The sequence below is a fragment of the Mirounga leonina genome, unplaced genomic scaffold, assembly GCF_011800145.1.
Source record: "Mirounga leonina isolate KUSES-001 unplaced genomic scaffold, KU_Mleo_1.0 Mir_174, whole genome shotgun sequence".
Lineage (NCBI taxonomy): Eukaryota > Metazoa > Chordata > Mammalia > Carnivora > Phocidae > Mirounga > Mirounga leonina.
In genome coordinates, this window is record NW_023270451.1 from 72,540,156 (window position 1) to 72,564,046 (window position 23,891).

Below are 23,891 nucleotides of genomic sequence, written 5' to 3' on the forward strand. Positions count from 1 at the left end.
CGGGCTCCAGAGCTAGAAAAGAGCGTCGATGCCGGCGGCAGTGATGAGTTGTAGGAGGAGCTGGGTGCTTGGCGTTGCTGAGGAGCGGCTGCTGCTCCTGCTGCTGCTGGTGGCCTCTTTACAGGTGAGTGGTTTTGTTTTAGAATTTTGCTCTTGCGAACCTTTCTGTTTTTAAGTGATGTGGTGTTTTAATTTGGAGTGCAGGAAGGCCAGTTCTTGACTCCCCCGATTCCGTCTTTGGAGGGAATCTGGTGCCCGCTCGCCTGCCCCTCGAGCTCCCACCCTCACTTACTCCCCAGGTCCCTCTCAGGTCCCTTTCTCAGAATAAGCCTTCCTGGGACGCACGGATCTGTCAGCTGAAAGGAGGACTCCGCCTTGGTCGTGGTGCCTTGACGGCAAGAGTAAACAGGAGTTGGAGGGAGTGATGAACTCAACTCTCCTGGACGTATGAGGCGCAGTGTGGCAGAGGAGGGGTCCTGGAAGCAAGCTAGGGGTGTTTTGAGGGCCACGCCACTCTATTTAGGGCGATGGCAGACCTGGCCCTAAACGTCTAAGTAGATAGAAAAAAACCTGCATGCCAGGGAAGGAGAAAGAGGTGAATATCTGCAATGGTTTCACGTAGCTCTCACATCGAGCTAAATCACAGGTTCTTAGAACCACTAAAAATTAAAAAAAATAATAGTAAGTGTATTTCTCCTCTGTTCAAAGGGATGGGGGCTGCATTACTAGAGAAGGACAGGAGAAATGCATAATGGAAGTAAAGTTCACAGTTTCTTTGAAAAAGTAAAGTTAAAGGATAATTAGTTGTTTGCCAACTTATTATACTCCTCTTCCCCTACCACCTCCCTTCCAAATTATGGAGGCTTTACAGCTTGTGAGTGGTACCAGAATGCGAACTGACTGAATGCAGACTTTTGGGGAAAAAAAATCAAATAGCATCTTTCACCAGGAGGTACTACAGTTTTCTGTGATGAAAGCAGAACACATGTCAGCTTGTACTTTGCTTTAAAACTCTCTCCCCTGAGGCGAGGGACTGGGTTTTATCCATCTTTGTTTTCCTGGAGCACCTCACACACCATAGATGCCCCTCATATGGTAGTGGGCCTTCTTTTATTTTAAGTTTTTATTTTTAATTCTAGTTAGTTAACATGCAGTGTTATGTTCGTTTCAGGGGTACGATGTAGTGATTCAACACTTGCATGTATCACCCGGTGCTCATCACAAGTGCACTCCTTAATCCCCAGGTGGTGGACTTTAGAGAAGTGTAATTCAAGCAAATGGTGTAGTGGAAGGAGCTCTGAGTTGGAAGTCAGAACCCCTAGGTTTTAGTGTTGAAGCTGATGCTATTTGTGTAATCTTAAACAAATCATTTCAACCCTCTGGCTTAATTTTTGCATCTTTAAAAAAGCGGATGTTGTCGCAGATTATTTCGGAGGGTCATGCCTGTGTTAAAAGTCTGTTTTATTATTTTTTTTTAAGATTTTATTTGTTTATTTGACAGAGAGAGCAAGAGAGCACAAGCTGGGGGAACAGTAGAGGGTGAGGGAGAAGCAGGCTCCCCGCCAAGCAGGGAACCCAATGCGGGGCTCGATTCCAGGACCCTGGGATCATGACCCGAGCCAAAGGCAGACGCTTAACCATCTGAGCCACCCAGGCACCCCTAAAAGTCTGTTTTAAAATAAAGATGATTAGACATTTTCCACCACAAGTACATAAGCAAAAATGTCATAGTGGTAAATTCTGGGCCAATCTGTTAGCAAATAAAAGTTCCCATCAACAAAGGATAGTACTTGTTCTTTTGTGCCCCTCTTTAAACCAAACCCAATGGATCATTGTAGAAAATTTGGTCATTGTACAGAATAACCATTGTACAGAGTATAATGTGGCAAAAAATGTCATCCTTTATTCCATCACTCAGAGGTAACCACTGTTAGTGTTTGGGCAGATCTTCCAGTCTCTCTTCCTCTTTTGCCTTCTACGGTTGGTTGAGATTAAGTGGCATATTTCATTTTAATAATGACTGGTACATCTAAATTCAGCTGTGCCTTCATTTTTGTGGGTCTGGTGCTCAGAGGACACAAGTATTTGAACCAACAGGTCTCTTGAACATCCTTGGAATGAAATCTGGTGTGAGAGAATGTTTACATGGAGAAATAAGACCGAAAGTATTACTCTTTCATGGAAATTTGGCCACAAAAACTGAAAAATGTACTTTATAAAATGTAGAGAAAATGTTAGCCACTTGATTAAAGCATTTGGATTGTAGAATACTGCTTAATATTTGGTATGCTTTTAGAGCTTTGTCTTACCATCAACTCCCCACACCCCCAACACACACAACATTCGACTGCATTTCTCCTTCCACTACCTAATTTAACCTTTTCTCTTCATCCCCATCCTCATTTTACTTTGTTCCCAGCTTTTACTTCCACACATACCTCAGCAAGGTAGGATCACTTTCAGGGGCCTGAGGTCTGGGCGAGTTTTCATTAGTCTGATCCGTTCAACCCAGAACACCTCTCACTCTTTGGCAGAGTGCTTCACCATAATCTCATTTAGTCTCCGTAATAGCCCCTTGAGAACAGCAATTATCCCTGTCTTTATGGATAAGGAACCTGAGGTCCAGAAAGTTTGAATCACTCGGTCCATATCACACCATCAGTAAGTAGCAGAGCTGGGACTAATGTCGGGGTTTCTTGACTCCAGACTTCTGGGATTTGGTGGCAATAGTTTGTGTTGACAAAAGCTATTATCCTGGGGGAATAAGTAACCAAAGTTAGGAAGGAGGTGTCAGGAGTGGGTGTTGCACTCATCAGTGATGCTGCACAGGCTGGAACAAGCAACATGCCCTGGGCAAACACTCATCTCATGACCCAGGTAGATCTCTTCCCTGTGAATAGGGGTCTACCTGCTATGGTTTGCTACCTGTGTAACAAGTGATCGGTAGAGGCTGCTGGTAGCGGTAAAGTTGGAGAATGACCGGGGTTACAGTGCCTGGAAAACACCAGGAAGTGATAGCATTGGCTCCTGGTAAAGAGGTGCTCTTAGGGCGCAAGTGGAAAAGTTACCATAAAGCTTTAGGAAGTAATAGATGGTGGAATGCAAGGTACTTTTAGGTACGGTCATGTTTGAACTTTTAATATCGAGCTTGATTTTGAGGAAAGCATATTTTGTTAAGATTTAAGGAACTGTGCTCTGGATTTCATTTCCCTTAAGAACCGTTCCTTTTTTAATTTATCTGAAACATGATTAACCTCTCTTTTTTTCTATCCTCGAATATGCCAGCCTATCTTTTACAGAATTAGATTCCTCTAGAGGTAGATTAAGAGTTGTTCAAAGCCATGCAATGGGGATTTGGACTAGGGAAAACATCCGAGTGGTGAAGGGTAGCATTTGACTATCTAATATTTAAGGGGAAGCTTTTGATCACAGCAACTCTGGCTCTGTATCTCTTATTTTATGTTACTTCAACATTATATCATTGATCACACTTCTTACTCAGTTTTTAGAAGCAGAAAACTAAGTTTTTATTTTTAGACTGGCCCTTATCCTATAATTTTCCTCACCCGTTCATGAGTTGTTAATACTAGAGCGTTAGATATTACATTTCAGACACCCGGGGAAGGGAAGCAGCAATGTCTCAGGAGCATTAGTTTGGAAGACAGGACGAACCTCAGTTATGGTGGGGGGCGGGCAAGGTATGTGAAAGTATATGGTTTAATGAGGGGCAGGAGTGGGAGGCAGCAGTAAGATCGTCTAGTGCTACATTTGTTGAAACTACCTAGAGGTCCTGGAAATATTGTAGAAGTAACCTCAGTAAATGCAATGCTGTGTATTTGCACCAGTCCCCTACCTACCTACTGCCTCCAGCCCTGCCTTGCCAAAAGGATGTGCTAATTCTAAAAAAAACATAACTTCAGTTTTATGGTGGCATTTATGGAAAGAATAACTTTTGCTCTGTAGGCAATTGAGATGGAATTTCTATACATAGACATAGCGAGAAGTCTTTGAAAATATGTCACCTGCATAGTGTGTTTCCTTGGAATCACTTGTCTCTTTACTGCTAAGCCAGTTGTTCAACTTGTATGCCCGAGCAAGTCTACATTCTCCTGAAGTGTGAGGCACGGTGACAATTTATGAAGATGGTGTCTGAGAGAAGTAAAGCATGTCAGAATGACATATTTTTGAAGTTGGTTAACAGCATGAATACTTTTTCTCTGTAATTTTACCTTGAACCCATTATTAAATCAATTAAGCAGAAGTAAACAGACTGATTTGAATACGTTCAGTATTGTCTTCTGCGAGGAAGAAAAACAATTATGAATGGGATTCCATTACTCAAGGTACTTGCAGTTCTGGCCAAGAATAAAATCAGGTGATTTAATAATTCTGAGATTATCCCACGACAGGATGCTTAAAGGTTCAAAATGCTGATGTGATTAGTAGATCTGAGTATGGTATCCAGCTAGGCCATGGTTTGGCAAAATAAGGCCTGCTGGTCTACTACCTCTTTTTGTACAGCCTACAAGCTATGATTGGTTTTTATGTTTTGTTTTTTTGTTTTTTGTTTTTTGTTTTTACTGGTTGAAATACATCAAAGAATGACAGTACTTCATGGGCATGAAAATTATATGAAATTCTAATTTCAATGTCCATACATAAAGTTTTGTTGAAATAAAGCTTCATTTATTCATTTATGTACTGTCTGTGGCTGCTTTCAGCTGCAATGGTAGAACTGAGCAACTGTAACAGAGACCATAGAGCCTAAAAAATTTACTGTTTGGCCAACACCAAATACAGAAAAAATTGCCAACATCTCAGCTAAGCTGTAGTGTCTTTCATATCCATCTCCTGCATCCCATCTCAGTAGCCATTATCCTGGTCCAGTCCAGGTCCATTGCAAAAGCCTCTCACGTATTCATATCAGTAGTTTTCCCCATCTCATTCTGTGTTTGTAAGTGTTGCCTGATCCTCCTAAAATACACATTATTAAATCTTCAGTGATGTCCCAATACTTATAGAAGAATCTATCTTCTTTGGCACAAGGCCTTTCTGGGGCCACTATTCAATCTTATCTTTCTAGGCTTGTCTCCTCCCACTTCCTTGATATACTCTGTACTTAGGATAGGGATCATATAATTTTCCAAATGGGACACTCACGGGTGAAAGGGGCCCTATAATAATTATGTTGGGGCAATAGGCCTAAAGCAAGACTGTTCTAGGCAAACGTGGAAATGTGGTCACCCTTTTTGTACTCCAGCCAGTTTGAATGGCTCACCATTCTCCATATACACCTGTTCCCTTGCCTCTACTCACTATTCCTTTAGGCTAGAATTCTTTTTCCTTTTTCTATAAATCTAAGTCTTGAACATCTTTCCAAACCCAGCTTAAATAGTACCATGTCCATGAAGCCTTACTCAGAAATAATCTCCCCTTTTTCATCTCCTTTATGAATGAAGTGCTTTCTCATTGTGTGGATTACTTTCTGTTTTAGTGATAACACACACACACATCCCTTTCCCCTATCAGTTCTTTGAAGACATAATCTGTGTTGGATTCTGTACTTCTCACAGTCCTGTGTTATGCCCTGCTCAAATGGGGTTTGCAACACATGTTTAAAGAATGAGTTAATTGACTAGACTAGGGAGACTGATGAATATTTGGGGCTGTCAATTTATAAATCATCCATTTTAATGTAAGTAAAGTAGTGAGAAAAGTTTCCAAGGACTGAGGACAGAGCCTTGGGTGCCAGTGTGCTGATGTAGCAGAGTGGTTCAAGGCCTAAGGATAGGCTTAGGGGGTCCAGCCTGCCTGAGACTGAACTCCAGCTCCCGCCATTTGCAATGTGTCACCTTGGACAAGTCGACCTTTCCTTCTAAGTTCCTGCATCTGTAAAAGGGGAGTAACCATAGAACCTTCTCCATAGAATGGTTGTTGAAGATTCAAACAGTCCCAAACACATGATGAGCCCTCCATGAATATTGCCTGCTATGACTTCATATGCTGTCTTCATCATCACAGATAGTACTGTTAGTGGTGGGTAGGAAAATATGGAGACCCAACACCAGGATGTAACAATAGAAGAGCTGAGAGAAACACAGCACCGGAATCTTAGAATAATTCTAACCCCTCTATTGAGGTAGTCAGCTTCAGAGGGATCAAAGAGATGCGAGTCCTGAGAGAAGGTGGTCTTCACTTAGTAAGAAATAACTAATTGGTAGTCTTTTGAGAGACTATTTCAGCAGAGTGGTCAAGGCTCAGGTTAGGTGTCAGAAGACTAAAGAAGTAATGGCCAGAAGGAGGGGAAAACAGCAAAGAGGAAGGGGTGAGAAGATGAGACACAGAGTCATATAAAAGATATGTTTGTTTAGTAAATTTTTTCTTTGAGCAATACCATACTTTAAAAAGGAAGAAACCCTGGGGCGCCTGGGTGGCTCAGTCCATTAAATGTCCAACTCTTGATTTCTGTTCAGGTTTTGATCTCAGGGTCATGAGATTGAGTCCTGCGTTGGGCTCCATGCTCAGCAGGGGAGTCTGTTCTAGATTCTCTTCCTCTCCCTCTGCCCCTGCTCCCCCCCCCCAAAAGCTCTCTCTCTCTTTGAAATAAATAAATACATCTTTAAAAAAAAAAAAAAGGAAGAAACCCTGGGGTATGCTAATTCAGTGACCTGTGTGGCCCTTTTTAGTATGAAGTAAATCATTGACTAAAATTAGTGCTTAATTCAGGTGCTGGTAACCCTTGCCAAGGGATAAACAAGGAATCTTGAGAACCAACTCCAGAGTGGTGAGCTTTACCAAAACAACACAAAAAACAAAGGTTGCCTTTAAAAAAAAATAGTTTTTAATTTAAGGGTGGGGAGTGTATATTTGTAGTATGGTACCTCTTTGTAAATTGCCCACTTGACTTTGTGCCTTAAGGTTTTTCTCCAGAGCAGTCATAAGCTGAGCCCTCCTTTATACTCACCTTGTTTGTATGCATTTTATGAAATGACTGCCTGGGTTTGGAAGGACAAGTTGTGACTGGAGATGCTCCTGTGAAGTGAAGCCAAGTGAGCCTAGATACTCAAACCCAGACTCTGAAGTCTCCATGGGGAGGAGGAAGAGCACAGGTATTGGAGGCCAATGTGGATTGCAGTTCCAATTTGCCACTTAGTGGCTCTATGTGTTTTGTTTGTTTGTTTGTTTGTTTTTTGGGGTTTTTGTTGTTGTTTCAAGTTTTATTTAAATTCTAGTTAGTTAACATATAGTGTAAAGTTGTCAGTCGGAGTCTCTTTTCTCTGTGCAGATTACGGCCATTCGTGAATATGCTAAACCTTGAAGGATACGGAAATGTAATGGATGATTGTGATTGGCTCTGGCTTTGCCATTAGATACACTGCGATTCTTGAATTAAGACTTCCTAACCCCTCGGGCCTGCAGTTACCACTCAAACTGTCAAGCCTTAGGCTCATTCGCACAATGTAATCACTTCCGTTGACCTCAGTTCAGTGAACACACCTTCCTACTAAGTGCCCAGCGTGTGTCACGTGTCACGCTAGGTTTTAGAGATCGGGCAGTGAGTGAGGCCTGCCGTGATGCAGCTGACAGTCTAACAGGGCACATAGAACATGAGCAAGTAATCCGTACAAGCGACCCATCACAATTCTACCCAGTGTTGTAGAGCGGGGTTCTTCAAGAGTGTCTGCCAAGCAGGACTGACTACTTCCCCGGGGGTAAGAAGGAAGGGCAGAGGGGCGCCTGGGTGGCTCAGTCGGTTGAGCGACTGCCTTCGGCTCAGGTCATGATCCTGGAGTCCCGGAATCGAGTCCCGCATCGGGCTCCCTGCTCGGCGGGGAGTCTGCTTCTCCCTCTGACCCTCCCCCCTCTCATGCTCTCTCTCTCTCATTCTCTCTCTCAAATAAATAAAATCTTTAAAAAAAAAGAAGGAAGGGCAGAGATGTTGGCCTCGAGCCGAGGTGGTTGAAACCAGCAGTATCTCAGCATCACCTGGGAGCGTGTTAGAAATCCAGATTCTCAGATTCTCAGGCCTGTACTCAGACGTACTCAGTCGGGCCTTGGAAGTGAGGCCCAGCACTGTTGTAACCACTTCTCTTGGTGATTCTGATGTACGTTCAAGTTTGAGAACCACCGGCCTAGAAGAAATAACCTTAAAACTCAGCTGTAAAGCTGTTCCAATCAACATGGTAGCTACTGGTCACATGAGCCTTTGAAATGCGGCTGGTCCAAGTTGAGCTGTGCTTTAAGTCTAAAATATCCGTAAGGTTTCAAAGACTTACTATGAAAAAAAGAATGTGAAATACCCCATGAAGAATTTTATATAGATCATAGGTCAGAATAACATTTTGAACCTCTAAGGTTAAATAAAATATATTATGAAAATTAATTTTATTTGTTTCTTTTCCCTTTTTAATATGGCTTTTAGAAAAATCTAAAATTACAGGTGCGCCTGGGTGGCTCAGTCGTTAAGCATCTGCCTTCGGCTCAGGTCATGATCTCAGGGTCCTGGGGTAGAGCCCCGCATCAGGCTCCCTGTTCAGCAGAGAGCCTATTCTCCCTCTCCCTCTGCTGCTCCCCCTGCTTATGCTCTCTCTGTTTCTGTCTCTCTGTCAAATAAATAAATAAAATCTTTTAAAAAAAAATCTAAAATTACATATGTGGCTTACAGTATATTTTGATTGGACACAGCTATTTTTTTTTAAAGATTTTATTTATTCATAAGAGACAGAGAGAGAGGCAGAGGGAGAAGCAGGCTCCCCGCTGAGCAGGGAGCCCGATGCAGGACTCCATCCCAAGACCCTGGGGTCATGACCTGAGCCGAAGGCAGACACTTAACCATCTGAGCCACCCAGGCGCCCTGGACACAGCTGTTCTAAAGGATGACTAGAGGTTACCTAAAGCTGGGTGGGACCGAGGTGGCTGTGGAGGGGAGGGGAAGGTGGGCGAGGGTTCTGGGTACAGTGTGTGCAGAGGTCCTGAAGCAAGAAAGAACACGGCATGCTCAAGGAAATAGAAGAAAACCAAAGCCTCGCAGTTCACATTAAGAATTTTGAACTTTATCCTAAGACCAACAGGAAGTGATTGAGGATTTTAAATTAGAGTGCTCACTTTTCAGGACTTTTGCAGCTAACCAGTGAGGGCATGAGAGCTACATCTGAATATAGCAAGACTCTCAGAATCCAAGCTTCTTCCCTCCCTCAAAAGATGGTGGGGGTTGGAGGCATTTGGTCAGGACCGAGAGGGAGCAGGACCCTGCCCATCACCGGCCTGTGCCCTAGGATCCGAGGCACAAACACCCCTGACAAAAGGGAGAAGCAGACACCTGGGAGAGGTAGTTTTGCTTTCAGCTCGGAGCTGGCAGAAGCATTCCCGGAAGAGTCCAAAGTTGAGTGGAAGTTTGATTACAGAGCTGGGGCTCTGCAGGGAGCTGGCCAAGGGTTTGGCGAAGGAGGGTCAGGGACAAGGAGGCCAGCAGGTGTGGAGGTTAGAGAGTGTTGAACAAAGCAGGGGAAGCCAGGATTGGAGCCTGGAGGCTGGGAGTCTGACCATCTCCCAGGGTAAGGTGGCCTCTTCTTTCGTCTGTGGCCTGGAGGAGATTCTTTGTAAGTCATGGACTCAATCTAGCCTCCAGACATATTTCATTGAGCTTACATTTTTCAAATGTATTTAAATTAGTTAGCAGTATTAGTATTAGATGTCGCATAAAAAAATGTGCATTTCTGGTGTTTTTGAACATTGGAAGATCCAGGAACCCCAGTTCTAAGCCTCATAGAGAAATGGGGGAGCTAAGTAGTCACTACTCCTTTTAGTTTTATATGAACTTTTAGGAGCTGAAATGACAATTTTTATGTTTTTTAAAGAAGACTTTTTTTTACCCCGAAGGCAAAATTGAGTTCATGGGTCTCTGTGGTCTCACTCGAAGTCTTACATTCTCTCCAATGTTTGCTTTGAGGAGTCCCATCTTCTGTTTGTTCTCCAGAAAGGTTCTAAGAATGGGAGCCTTAGTTCAGTGAGACCAGGTTATACAAAAGCTCTGTCCACTGACACAGGAATCGCGTCCATCAGAGAAGCACGCGTGGTCCCCAAAAGTTCTCCACGGTTCCCATCACCCCTGTGGCCCAGCATCGCTGCTCTTCACCTCAGTCTGGCCCCTGGGACATGTGAGTTTGCAGCCCCTACCTGAAACTTTAAATGAGACTGACTGCACTACTGTGTGTTTGTTGGCAAAAACTTGGTATACCAGCTCCCATGGTGATTAAAATCTTAAAGATTGCAGACTCTAAACCTCAACAGCTCCTCTGTAAATATTCAGCAGTTAATTAAGTAGGAAGTCAGTTGATAGCAAGGAGGAGAGAAGGAAGTAACTTTGTTTACGCAAGACAGATGCACTAGTCTAGTACCTTATCCTGTATTCACCACTGTATGCTGGAGTGAGGGAAGGGTGTGTATTTGTGTAGTCTTCTGGCTGTGGTACTGTTTCTCTGCTCCAGTGTATGTAATTGGACGGCGGCGGGGGGGCTGGAAACAGAGAAATTGTTCTATTTCTTAAACAAAGTAAGCAAACAGCAGATTCAAATACTGCCAAGTTTGGCAGTAAGTGCCTGGGTGTTCATGATGTTATTCCTCTCTGTATATATTTTGTTCTCTTGATATAATTCAAAATCAAAGACAAGGGAGAAGTGCTTCTGCCTACAGAATTTGTTTATCATACCCTTTTCCATTTGAAGGGAAAATAGCTTCATTAGCATAAGGAAGCTTCTTGCTTGACAAGACAAAGTAAGGGTTGAGGTGGCTTCTCTTTTCTCCATCCCCCTTCACCAGCAGCAAAAAACAAAACAATAAATGTTACAAGGGGGTGGATCTAGTTTTTGATTGGTCAGAAGCTTCTACTACTTGGTGAATTGGGGCTCTTTAAAAAAACAATACAAAAATGTCTTTCTTTTGCAAATTAAACACACACATACATGCACGCATGCATGCATGTATGCACCCGTGAGCGCGCACACACACACACACATGCGTGTGCATTCGTTATTTGGTTTCTCCCAGTGCCTTAGAAGGAGTTTGTTCAAGGGAAGGAGCCTGAAGCTTGAGCTTCATTAGCTTCATAATTATTCTGCTTCTGGGCACCAGTAATCATTCAGCAAAACGCTGCGCAGATGTCTTTCATCCTGTTCTCTGTTCTTCCGCCACCCCAAAGGAGTGCTGAGGGAGGGCAGAGGCATCGCTCTCCCTACAGAAATTCTCAGCTCTGTGAGCTGCCTTCGCCTGAGCCCATCTCTTCCAGATGCTTTCCGTTTCCTGTGCAGTGAAGCTTCAGAACTGATGCTTGACAAGAAAGGGAAGTCCTAAACCTAATCACCCTCATCTTTCACCTACTTCCAGACTACCTCAGTCTGCTTCCTCCCTCAGGTCCTCCTCTGTTTGCCTTCACCTGAAATAAGATGAAGCCTTATTTTAAAGGCTTTTTGTCCCCCCTTCAGAATCTCTAGGAATTACTAAAAAAAGGAAGAAACTCGATACCCAGATTCCAGTTAACTTTGTCACTGATTGTTATGTAACTGTGGATGAATCACAGGTTAAGTGGGACAGAAAATCTCCAGTGAACGGGGCTTGCCAAGAATGGCAGAGGACCAGGCCCCGATGTTCCTATCATCTTTATTCCCCAGTGTGGAAAACCCTGGGGTGGAAATGGAGAGCGCTAGGCAAGCAAAGTGAGTGGCATTTGTCAGTGTAAGTACGTCCACTGCAGGGAGAGTGGGGGCAGCCTAAGGCAGCCAGAATTTAGCTAGAACCTAAGGCAGCAGACTCTCCAGGGGACAGAATGGGCCCAGCAGACCTTTGGGCCAGCAGCTTAACTTGGGGAATTCAGAAACACCTGAAGGTTGTCTGTCCCACTCTACCAGATTCTTCTCCTGCTGAGATGTGGCTGGTTTGTGTAGGACAGTTTAAAGGTCGGGGAGGAGGAGACAGGGCCTTCTTATCAGCGTGCTTCCTCTCACTCCTCCAGACCTGCTCCTGCTAATCTGTTTCCACAGGCAGCATCTCTTAGCTGCTTGCAATTGATAGCTTGTTTGGCATACGGATTTATGCCTGCCAAAAGCTCTACCTTGAGGCAGGTGAGATTATTTCGGTGCGTACCGCGTTCAGTGTTAATGTTGCTTTAAATCACTTTTAGTGTTGTTTGAATGTTGCACCTTAGATTTTCTTATAGATCATGGAGCCTATTGCACTGGAGAGCGAGCTGCCCCCACTTAGTGATTTACATACCGGATAAATGTGCTGGGTCACTGAATGAACATGTTTAACTTCTATAATAAAATGAGACTGGTAAATATTTCTCTTTTCACCAGAGGAAAAACAAAGTGAGGAGGATGCCTTCAACCCGGAGTCAGCTGGTAGGAGCTGGGAGTTCCCAGCTACTAGTCATCCTTTTAGACATCTATAACTCATTCCACTAAATCCTCTCTTTTGTAAGCACGGACTGTCTTTTTATCTGGCGGAAATGCAGCGTGCCATTAGAATGACGTGGTCTGTTAGTGTACCTCATACAATTAACATACTGTCCAGCCGTCAGAAAATTTAAGTCGACGAGGTTCCCTGTAATGAATTATTTGTAGAATATGCCATTATGTGCCATGATGCATAAGGTGTCTGGTGTCTTGATGTCAAATCTGGTCAAAGGAATGCCTCCAATTTAGTTTCAGACACCGACTATTGTAAAGTTGTGCTTCCATTCCCAGGAGTCAGTTGAATGAAGAATATAACAATACACTTTTTGTTCCTTCTCTTTCTAGATGTATTGCTGTCATTGAATATTGGCCCATTTGAAAGTGCTAGGGAAGCTCAATCATCAGGATGTCCAAGTACAAACTGATTATGTTAAGACATGGAGAGGGCGCTTGGAATAAAGAGAATCGTTTTTGTAGCTGGGTGGATCAGAAACTTAACAGTGAAGGATTGGAGGAAGCTCGGAACTGTGGAAAGCAACTCAAAGCACTAAACTTGGAGTTTGATCTCGTATTCACATCCATCCTGAATCGGTCCATCCACACAGCCTGGCTGATCCTGGAAGAGCTGGGCCAGGAGTGGGTTCCGGTGGAAAGCTCCTGGCGTCTAAATGAGCGTCACTATGGAGCTTTGATCGGTCTCAACAGGGAGCAGATGGCTTTGAATCACGGTGAAGAACAAGTGAGGCTCTGGAGAAGAAGCTACAATGTGACCCCACCACCCATTGAGGAATCTCACCCTTTCTACCATGAAATCTACAATGACCGGAGGTATAAAGTGTGCGACGTACCTGTGGATCAGCTGCCCCGATCTGAAAGCTTAAAGGATGTTCTGGAGAGACTCCTTCCCTTTTGGAACGAAAGGATTGCTCCTGAAGTATTAAGTGGCAAAACCGTTCTGATATCCGCTCATGGAAATAGCAGTAGGGCTCTCCTGAAGCATCTGGAAGGTACCATCTTTATGCTACTACTTCCTAGAGGTTGTGAGTGTTATACTTGGGCCTTAATCTAGAAAGGACATGGTTTCTGAGCTAATAATGCCCAACTGGCATGATAGATTTTCTTTCCCGTTCCTTTTTGCCACTTTAGTCTTTTAAGAATCATTTTGTTCTATAAATGAAAAACCCTGTGCCTTTTACATTCATATTATAGACAGAAGTGATTCTAAAACTTTAGCAAGCATCAGAATTACCTGGAGGGAGAGTTTGATCTACTACAGATTGCTGGCCCCACCTTTGGAGTTTCTGAATTCGTAGGCCCCGGGTGTGGCTGGAGAATTTGCATTTCTAAGACGTTTTATGGTAATGCCCATACTGCTGCTTGGGGTTCTCCACTTTGAGAACCTTTGATATAAAAGATTATATGGCTTTTGTTGTAGTAAGGGTAAGGGAGGCTAGGAAGGGTATACATTTCTATAGAAATGGTATGCAAAGCGCACTTACTTATTTGAGTCTTTCCAGATAAATAAAATGATCTAGACTGGTTTTGCCCATGCTCTTCCAACTTTAAACAGTTATTCCGGTGTTTCAGACCTGGCCTTCCTGAACAATTCCTTCGTTCCGATCCTCTTTCCAGACCAGCCTGAGTCATTGCTTGGGAGAAAGTTAGGGGGACAGAAAAGGAAAGTATGGCTTTTTGGAGATAACCGGTTGCCTCCATTTAACTCAAGCATTTAACTGCTTGATGTTGTATTCTAAATGTATTCTGAAATGTACACTATTGTTATCTTCCTCTTAAGTAACGTGAACTAAATGAACTCTTGAGGACTCGAGCTCACCAGTTTGGAGCGTCAGTGATGGCCCTGTGGCACCTTCAGGAGGGTCTCTCCTTCCCCTTTCTCCCTTCACTAAGTAATCCTAAGGAGTTGTGCGTTTTGAGTGATCTGCTCCATCCACTGTTTCCCTGTCTGTTAGCACTCTTAGCAGTTAGCCCATGATACTAGAATGCATTTCTCCAACATTCCCTTCCCATTCTGCTTTACTTTTCTCTAAGAGCCTGTGAGAAATGAAAAGGTTGACATTGCATGTGAAATAAGTGAAAATAGGTTATTGGTAACAAAACAAAGTGATCTTTATGAGATTTTATTGTAAACTTTTTAGCATGTGTTTTTACCCCTGATTTTTATATAACATGGCCGGGAGCCAAATCATTACTCCTATACCTGCATCCATTAGTTGTGCAGAGATCTAAACTCTACAGATTTTATTGGCTATTAAAAATGTTACTGGCTAGACATGGCGCTCAATCTGTTGGTGTATGTTTGTGTATATATCTTATTTACTCAACTATATAAAGGGTTCTATTCTTCCTCTTTCAGAATAGTCAGATACTGGATTAAATGATAAATAACATCATCGTTATTGGACTGTAGTACTTTATTGTTTGAAGAAGAGTTGAGCCTTCTCTTAGGACAACGACAAACTGAAATGGAGAATTTCGAAGTTTCTGCCAAAAGATGTATTCTGTCCCACGACGCCAGTTCCTTTTTTCCAGAGACAGGGCTTAGACCTCCTTGTGGCCAAGCTCCCTTCCCTAAAGAAAATGCCATCACCTCCTTCAGGATCCTCTTTTCTTCCCTGTCTTAGCTAGGAAATCCTCCCTTTAAAAACGATTTCTTGCTGTTGAATACCATTTATTCTTCAACTGTCTTCAGGTTTAGATGTCTTTAAGATTATTCTGCATCCCCAACCACAGCTCATCTTAGATACCCTCTTCTTTTAGTGCGTCAGTGACTTCCTGATTTCTTACTGTTCTTTTTTTGAAGGGAATAGGAAGGTTTACAGATGGTGGTGAGGACGACTACCACCGTGGTGGGAGTGGAGGCAGACCTGCCTGTGGAGGGCAAGGTTACCCACAGAAAGCTTACTTTCTGCATTTGAAGCAGGTTTTGAAAGCACTAATAATTTATTTAAAAAACAGTCATTTGGGATAGCTGCTGTGGAAAACAATCTGGCAGCTTCTCGATAGATTAAACACGCAGTTCCCATATGAGCCACCAATTGTACCCCTAGGTATTTACCTGTATTCATTTCCTAGTGCTACTGTGACAAAGTACCAATCACTGCATGGCTTAAAACAACAGATACTAGTTTTCTCACAGTTCTGGGGCCTGGAAGTCCTAAATTAAAGTGTTCGCAGGGTCATATTCTCTCTGAAGTCTCAAGGCGAGAATCCTTTCTTGCCTCTCCTAGCTTCTTGTGTTCGTTGGAAATCTTGGGCATTCCCTGGCTTGTAGATGCATCATTGCGGCCCTCAGTCTTCACTTGGTGTTTTCCCCATGTGTCTCTCTCTTCCTTGTCCAAATGTTCCCTTTTTGTAAGAACACAAATAATAGTAGAGTAGGGCCAAAGACCTCCTCTTAACTTGATTACCTTGATAAAGACCCTATTTCCAAATAAGGTCACATTCTCAGGTTAGGACTTCAGTGTATCTTTTTGGAGGGATACAGTTCAACCCGTAACAGTACTTAAGAGAAATGAAAACATATGTCCACAGGAAAACTTGTATACAAACCTTCATAGCAGTATTAGTCATAAGAGCCAAAACATGGGAGCATCCCAGATGCCCATCACGTAGTGACTAGATAAATTAAATTTGGTATATCCATACAATAGAATATTATTTGGCAATGAAAACAGATGGAATAGTCTTCTGTGCTATAACACGGATGAACTTTGAAATCGTTGTTACCTGAAAGAAACCAGTCACAAAGGAGCATATATTGTACAATTCTACTTAAATGAAATGTCAGCATGGCCAAATCTTTAGAGACAGAGAAGATTGTTTCCTAGGCCTGGGGTGGAGGTGGTGGGGGTGTGGATTGAAGAGTGACTGCAGTTAGGTATCGGCTTTCTTGTTGGGGTGGTGAAAATGTGCTAAAATTGATTGTGATGATGGTCACACAAGTCTGAGTGTACTAAAAGCCATTGACCTGGACACTTTATGTGGGGAAATGGTATGGTATGGGAATTATCTAATTAAAGCTGCAAAAATAGCTTAATCGATGGGATTGAAAGATGAAAGGATTTGACATTGGCCTAGAAAAAAATATTTCAGGGCAAATACATAGAAATGCTATCAAAGTAGACATGCATGGATGTGGAGTACAGAATAAGGAAAAAATAAAATAAAATACAACTTTGACCTCTAGGGCAGAAGTGGATTTATAGGGATTGCTGAGAAATTAGCAGACATTAGTTCTCAGGCTTTATTTAAACTTTCTTCTGAAGGTCTTTTTTTAAATGTTGGATGTATAGAACTAAATTACCTTTCAGAGCTTACTGAAGTTGAAGCAATCTTGAATTATAATTCCTATCCCTATCACTATAAATAGGCCTTAGACACAATGTGTTTATTTGTGAGATAGTTTAAAACAGCGGTATTCATGCTGGAAGAGGTAAATAGTACAAGGAGACTCGAGTCAGAAGTTATGTGAAAGTGGAAGAGGTGTGGAGTTGGCCCATGTCTGCAGCAGAGGACGAGGGAGGTGTAGATGAGGGAGACAGGGACTGGAGACGGGAGGGTAGGTGACCAGGGAGGATGGCAGACATTCAGGGGGAAAAAATGGCTGAAAATCCAGAATATGCCATTGGCACAAGCCCACAGGTGGGGAAAACAAATGGAGTGGGTGGGAAGATTGGGATCTGTCCATAGAAGACACAAGGCTGGTATGTAATCTTGGCTCACCCATCCTGGGTAGGGGAACAACTTTGTTCCTTTTTGGCCTGTAGTACCCCCTGGTGGTGCTGCTGTTAAGATTCACAGAGCTCTTTGATGTCGCTGTGATTTCCTGTAATGACTTCCATGCCTAACATGGAAGAAATTATTTCATGTGCATGAAATGGACTAAACTAGATTTTAGGATCACTTGATAAATTAGTTATCATGTCTTATTTTAGGAGTTCTCTAAGTACCAATCTCCACTAAGAAATTTCTCTTACAGTGTATACTGAAAAATAAGATGCAAGTATTCTATGTCACAGCTCTAAGAATTAAGTATAAGTGACTTTCCCAAGATCAGAAGAAATCGTGTGCTATTTCTTCCATGTCATTTCTGTTAATGAGATTTTAGGTTTTTTAAAATTTATTCTGGATGTATATGGTCACCGGAATAGGAATCCCAACATGAGTCCTCTTACCTCACATGTCTGACCTTCAGGAGCTCAAGTTATAGGGCTTTATGTGGTACTTGATAAATTCCCAACCTAAAAGAAAACATTCCTTTGAATTTGGATGCTAACTTTTTAAGACTCAAATATTAGGTCAATCTCCCTTACTTTAGGGGGAAAAATAGAGATTTTTATCTGATAGTAAGGACTACTTGCAATTTATTTGTGATTATATGTGTTTGGTGTGTTAAAAACATATCATAAAATTTACCATCTTAATTGCCAATTTATTCTTACTGTAAAGTTACATGACTATACATACCACCATTAGCCATTTTCTGGTTAATACCTATTGTCCCAGTGCAATTATTTATTTATTTATTTATTTTTTAAAGATTTTATTTATTTATTTGAGACAGAGAGAATGAGAGAGAGAGAGCACATGAGAGGGGGGAGGGTCAGAGGCAGAAGCAGGCTCCCTGCCGAGCAGGGAGCCCGATGCGGGACTCCATCCAGGGACTCCAGGATCATGACCTGAGCCGAAGGCAGTCGCTTAACCAACTGAGCCACCCAGGCGCCCCGTCCCAGTGCAATTATTAATAGCCTCTCCTTTCACTTTCAAAAGTGCCCCACTTGAATGATAAATCATGTGGTCATCTTACTATAAAGATGTTAGCCTTCACTAGTATTAAGAATGAATCCTTGGGGTGCCTGGGTGGCTCAGTTGTTAAGCATCTGCCTTCGGCTCAGGTCATGATCCCAGGGTCCTGGGATCGAGCCTCATGTAGGGCTCCCTGCTCAGCAGGGAGTCTGCTTCTCCCTCTCCCTCTGTCTCCTCCCCCCCACTCGTGCTCTCCCTCTCTCTGTCAAATAAATAAATAAAAATCTTAAAAAAAAAAAATTAATCCTTGAAATGGCATGGCTGTGACCAGATTCCATACTGCCTGTAAACATAAAAGTTGCTAAATTCTTTGCATTGATTACAAAAATAAGAATGCTTGTGTCTATAGATTCATCTGATTCCTAGTCATACTTTCTAGATGTTTATATAAAATTCTCCTCTATAAACAGGATCTTTCAAGGAACTGGGTGATGTTTCCCTGTATTGTGCTTATATTGTTTGACAGACTTAAAACTGTTACTTCCTGCTGAGGAAGAGTGTGGTAGCTGATAGAATCCAATGACTGCATACTGTCATATCATAAAAATACTTTATTGTTTAAAGACTAGAACTTGGGGTAGGAAGGATGATGACCCTGTTAAATAACTACTTAGAATACTGGTTTACCCTGAAATCTCAAAGTGTCTTATGATCTTTTTACTTAGAAAGTATACTCGTGTTCCACATCTGCTCTACATTGTATATACCTCAACAATGAAGAGTGTTGGTTCTTAAGACATTATTTTGTTTCTCAGCTATTTGGTGCTATGACTTTACCCTATAAGCAGTCAAGTCCTGACTGACACGTCTTCCATTTGTGAAAAAGAAGACAGGTGCTGTAGGAGGAAAATGAAACCCAGACAGACCTCAGATGACTTAGCCAATGATCATGATAATTAGTTGGAGTCGTGAACTCCACCCAAACCCAGTTCACTGAGTCTCCACACATGATTACCACCTGGGCTTTTTTGTTTTAATTTTTTTCTGAAAAGTAGCCCTTCCCTTGATCTATTTTTTGTTTGGAGTACTAAGTTTTAAGAAGCTGAGTCAAGAGTATCCTTGGCAGGTAAACCATTAAAAGTTGATTTGATGCAACTAACTGAGTTCCCAATTATTATTGCTGTTACCCTAACATTGTGGCTTGTGTGTGGTGTTCCTGGGTACAGTTATACGAGGTGGCCTTATTTTGAGTGCATGCTATGTGCTAAGCGCAGTTCTAGACATTTTACCTCATATGCTGTTTAAAATAGGAACTAGTGCAAGGTTCTGAACTGGCTGGAAAGCTGTGTTTCAACCGTGTGTTTTACTCTGCTGTTTAGTGTATCTAGGTCATATTTTTAAATTTCATTTGACCAATCATTGATCACTAAGCTATTTTGCTTAAAGAAACTGCTTTAATAAAAAGGAACAGCCTAAAAAAAAAAAAAAAAAAGGAACAGACTACTGATATACCTAACATCCTGGGTGAATCTCAGCTGCATTATGCTAAGTGAAAGACACTGAATTTAAAAAGCTATATGTTGTACATTCCTGTTGAAGTCTTAGCCCTCAGTAGTTCAGATTAGGACTGTATTTGGGCATAGGGTCTTTAAAGGGGCAATTAAGGTAAAATGAGGCCATTAGGGTGGCCCCTAACCTAACATGATGGGTGTCCTCATAAAAGATCAGGACACAGACACAGAGGGAAGACCATGTGAAGACACAGGGAAATGGCAGCCATCTACAAACCAAGGAGAGAGGCCTCAGACATCAGATATCTGCACAACTGTGAGAAAATAAATTTCTGTTATTTATTTTTTTTTTAAGCAACAAACAAACAAACTAGGCATTGTATGACTATTTGCCATTCAGGAAAAGGCAATACTGTCGGGTCAGAAAACAGATCAGTGGAGGAAGGGTAGGCTGCAAAGTGGTAGAAGGAAATTTGGGGGATTTATAGAACTATTCTGTACACTCAAAAGGGTGAATTTTACTGTATATAAATCATACGTCAATTGAAACAGTCTTGCTTTTATCCAGCAAAATGACCAATGCCCTAATGGGGACCATGCCTTTTGTTGCACAAAATAATAGGCTGGATTAGTTTGATTGTCAAATAGTAGAATTAAAGGAAGAGTGCTGCATACACCTACCTTTGCCTTTGAAAACTAACCTGGAGGGCACTGCTGTGCTTTCTCAGGAGTAATCGGTGCTGTCTCTAAGCACCCAAACCATGGACAGCGTAGGGAATCGCCAGTCAAAGCCCATCTTCGTGAATTACCTATAAGCTGCGGGAGCACAAAGCTTTGTACCTGGAGGTTGTAAGCTCCTCCAGTAAAGGTTTTTCTGCCTCAGAATGATTTCTCCTCACTAACCACCGAATTCTCTGACTTGTTTTCCTTCTCACAACCAGCCAGCCCAGGAGTAGGTCAAACCCAGGAGAACAAACAGTACAGAGAGGCAAGTGTTACTGATTCAGAGCAACACTCTTGTACAGGCATTGCAAACCCAGGACCCACGTGTCAGCACCCAGAATATGCTTCTTGCCTGCTCGGGGCGGCCTCTACCCTGTCACTTACTTACTCAATATCTCTGCTTTTCAATTGTAGATCACTGGGGGGGTTGCATTACCTTTAACTTGAGAGTAGCTCTTAATACTTTCAGAAGAAAGAAGACTTCAGACACACCTAGGAGATATTGTATAGTAGGAAGATGCCCTACCTAAGAGAGGCTTTACCTATTTCTAGCAGCCTAAACGATTATCAGTGCTGTGCTAGTAAGTCCAGGCCAAAGAATTCCGACCCATTTCTCCCAGAGCAGCACCATATGAAAGCTCCTAACGCAGGCTTAGTATCTAAGAGCATCCTGTTCTGTAGCGTTCCAGACAGGCGTGTGATTCTTTCTCTGTGGTTGGCATAGTCACTTCCTGTTTGTTTCCTGCTGGCCCACACTGAAGGAAAAGCCAGGGACTGAACGGGAGCGTTGGATGTAGTCTGCATCTTGCCAGCGGAAGTGGATTGTTTAGTCTGGGTTCAAGCACAGGACTAGGCAGTTTCAAGTTTGGAATCAGAGTGGCATGCAGGAGGCTCATGAACAACGGGCTTGATCCCGGAAGAACAGCGTGCAGCGGCGTGAGAAGCCTTGAGGCAGCGTGAGAGAGCCAGGGAGGGCAGGTCAGCCGGGGCCAGCCGTGGGGGCGGGGCTGCGGAGTGCATCACCTTTGACATTTTAGTGGGATATTTTCAGAAGCGGCAAATTCAGGCCTCCCTCCGGCGAAGCAAATGCTTGTCCAGTGGTGCGGTTACGTTTTCTCTCATTAGAAGTATCCTTGATTTATAAAAACCTTTACTTTTAAAAGTTGTAGGCTATTTTAACTGTAAAATTCAACGTGGAGTGGATTCTGTTCTCTGCCTTATTCTAAATTAGAGGCTGTGATCCTATCATCATGTTACAATATTCAAATAACCCCTTTCCAGTTGCTCCCCAGCCTATCTTTAAGTTGCACATAATAGCATCCGAACCTTAAGGAATTCTAATTAAAGATAGGTAGATCATCTGTGAAATTGAGGGTCTCTTGGGTCAGCTCTTATTTTTGCAATAGAATACAGACCTCTCCCCACGAATCGCCCATCGGTGGGGTTTGAATTGTGACTTACTTGCCTGGGAGAGGTACGTGGGGCCTGCGTGGCACCTCACGGTCCAACAAACTGATCAAAGTGGTTTCCCTCTTTTCTTAGATTCCAAAAATATGCACTGCAGATTTGGGGTTTGCTCTCGTCCTGTGACAGATCTGTCTCCCTGGACATCTTCTCTCCTGTTTCCCGAGATTCAAGGATTTTGAGCAAACCCTTTGGAGGAAATCAAAGAAAATATACGGAGGACAAATTTAGTTTGAATTGCTTATTAGCGCTAAATATAAACAACCTTTTCTTCAAGGCTAAGAGCCTTCTCAACTCTCTTCTTGGTAAGGTTTTTAAAGGAAACCTAATCTTTCATGAAGGTTTTAAGAGTACAAGACTAGGGCGCCTGGGTGGCTCAGTTGGTTAAGCGACTGCCTTCGGCTCAGGTCATGATCCTGGAGTCCCGGGATCGAGTCCCGCATCGGGCTCCCTGCTCGGCAGGGAGTCTGCTTCTCCCTCTGACCCTCCCCCCTCTCATGTGCTCTCTCTCTCCTCTCATCCTCTCTCTCAAATAAATAAATAAAAAATCTTTAAAAAAAAAAAAAAGAGTACAAGACTAGATGTAATTGGCCCAGAGAGTTCAGGTTTATTCATTTCAGCTATGTGCTGAGGGCCTGTCAATTCAGGTACTGTTCTTGGTGCAGGATACAGCCTCTAGAACTGGACACACGAAATCTTTACTTTTGAGGAGCTTATGTCTCCATTTTGATCTCTTTCTGAAATTTGGCCAAGACCGTACCTCTGGCAAAGTCTTCAGAGTGTTTTCGTGTATAGGCTTTATGCATTAGAATTTTTAGTTAATGTTTTATTCTTTATTGCTTGTCTTTATATGTGAGAAGTAGATTTATATAATATATACAGTTGTAATAGTGGATCATATAGCTAAATGATTTCTGGATCCTGGAAGCCAACACATAACAGGGTTCTTTACAGTTGAACAAACCATTTTCTAAATTCCCACAGTGGCTAAGGCACTGTTCTAAGATATAGGTGACACAGGGATGGATGAGACATGGTCCTGTTCTCAAGGAGTTTGTAATCCTGGCGGGAGAAGCAACCATTTGCGCAGCCATTTCTAAGGCCAAGTGTGAGTGCCGTAGTATATGTACGGTGATCTTGATATCTGTCTCTGGTTCCTGTTCCTGCTGTATTGACTTGGAGGCTGGGGCTCAGAGGTGCAGATTTGACTTCTTTTTTTTTTTTTTTTAAGATTTTATTTATTTGACAGAGGGAGGACAAGCAGAGGGAGAGAGAGAGAGAAGCAGGGTCCCTGCTGAGCAAGGAGCCCGATGTGGGACTTGATCCCAGGACCCTGGGATCATGACCCAGGCCAAAGGCAGCCGCTTAACCGACTGAGCCACCCAGGCGTCCCCAGATTTGACTTCTTGAACTTAATCCTGTATGCAGAAAATGAAGTTGTTTGAATTTCTCCCCATATTGGCATCGAGTTACCCCTTTGACTTACCATAAACTTTCATTATTTCTTACTTAGAAATTTTCTTACATTTAGACTGATTGCAGTTAACTCCTAGATGCTCCTATGTGAAGGTTCAAGGATTAAAGACAGGGGCACCTCGCTGGCTCAGTCGGCTAAGTTTCTGACTCTTGACTTCAGCACAGGTCTTGATCTCAGGGTCATGAGTTCAAGCCCTACCTTGGGCTCCATGCTGGGCTCCATATCTGTGGAGCCTACTTAAAAAAAAAAAAAAAAAAAGAGGGCCTCTGGGTGGCTCAGTTGGTTAAGCGACTGCCTTCAGCTCATTTCATGATCCTGGAGTCCCGGGATCAGGTCCCACATCGGGCTCCCTGCTCGGTGGGGAGTCTGCTTCTCCCTCTGACCCTACCCACTCTTGTGCTCTCTCTCTCACTCTCTTTCTCTCTCAAATAAATAAATAAAATAAAATCTTAAAAAAAAAAAAAAGACAATGGTTGGGAGTTCAAGAAGGGGTGGCTGTGG

At 42.7% G+C, this 23,891-nt stretch overlaps 1 protein-coding gene across 2 annotated transcripts in view; it reads left to right on the forward strand.

Annotated features, from left to right (window-relative positions):
• The first annotated feature begins 8 nt into the window (after positions 1–8).
• Positions 9–23,891, forward strand: part of BPGM (bisphosphoglycerate mutase) — a 28,014-nt gene continuing 4,131 nt past the window's right edge. For both annotated transcript variants that reach the window (XM_035021143.1, XM_035021142.1), the window contains exons 1-2: positions 9–124; positions 12,795–13,456. In XM_035021143.1, coding sequence (XP_034877034.1) covers positions 12,856–13,456 — 601 coding nt within the window. In that variant the 5' untranslated portion in view covers positions 9–124; positions 12,795–12,855. The remainder of the gene's footprint in view (positions 125–12,794; positions 13,457–23,891) is intronic.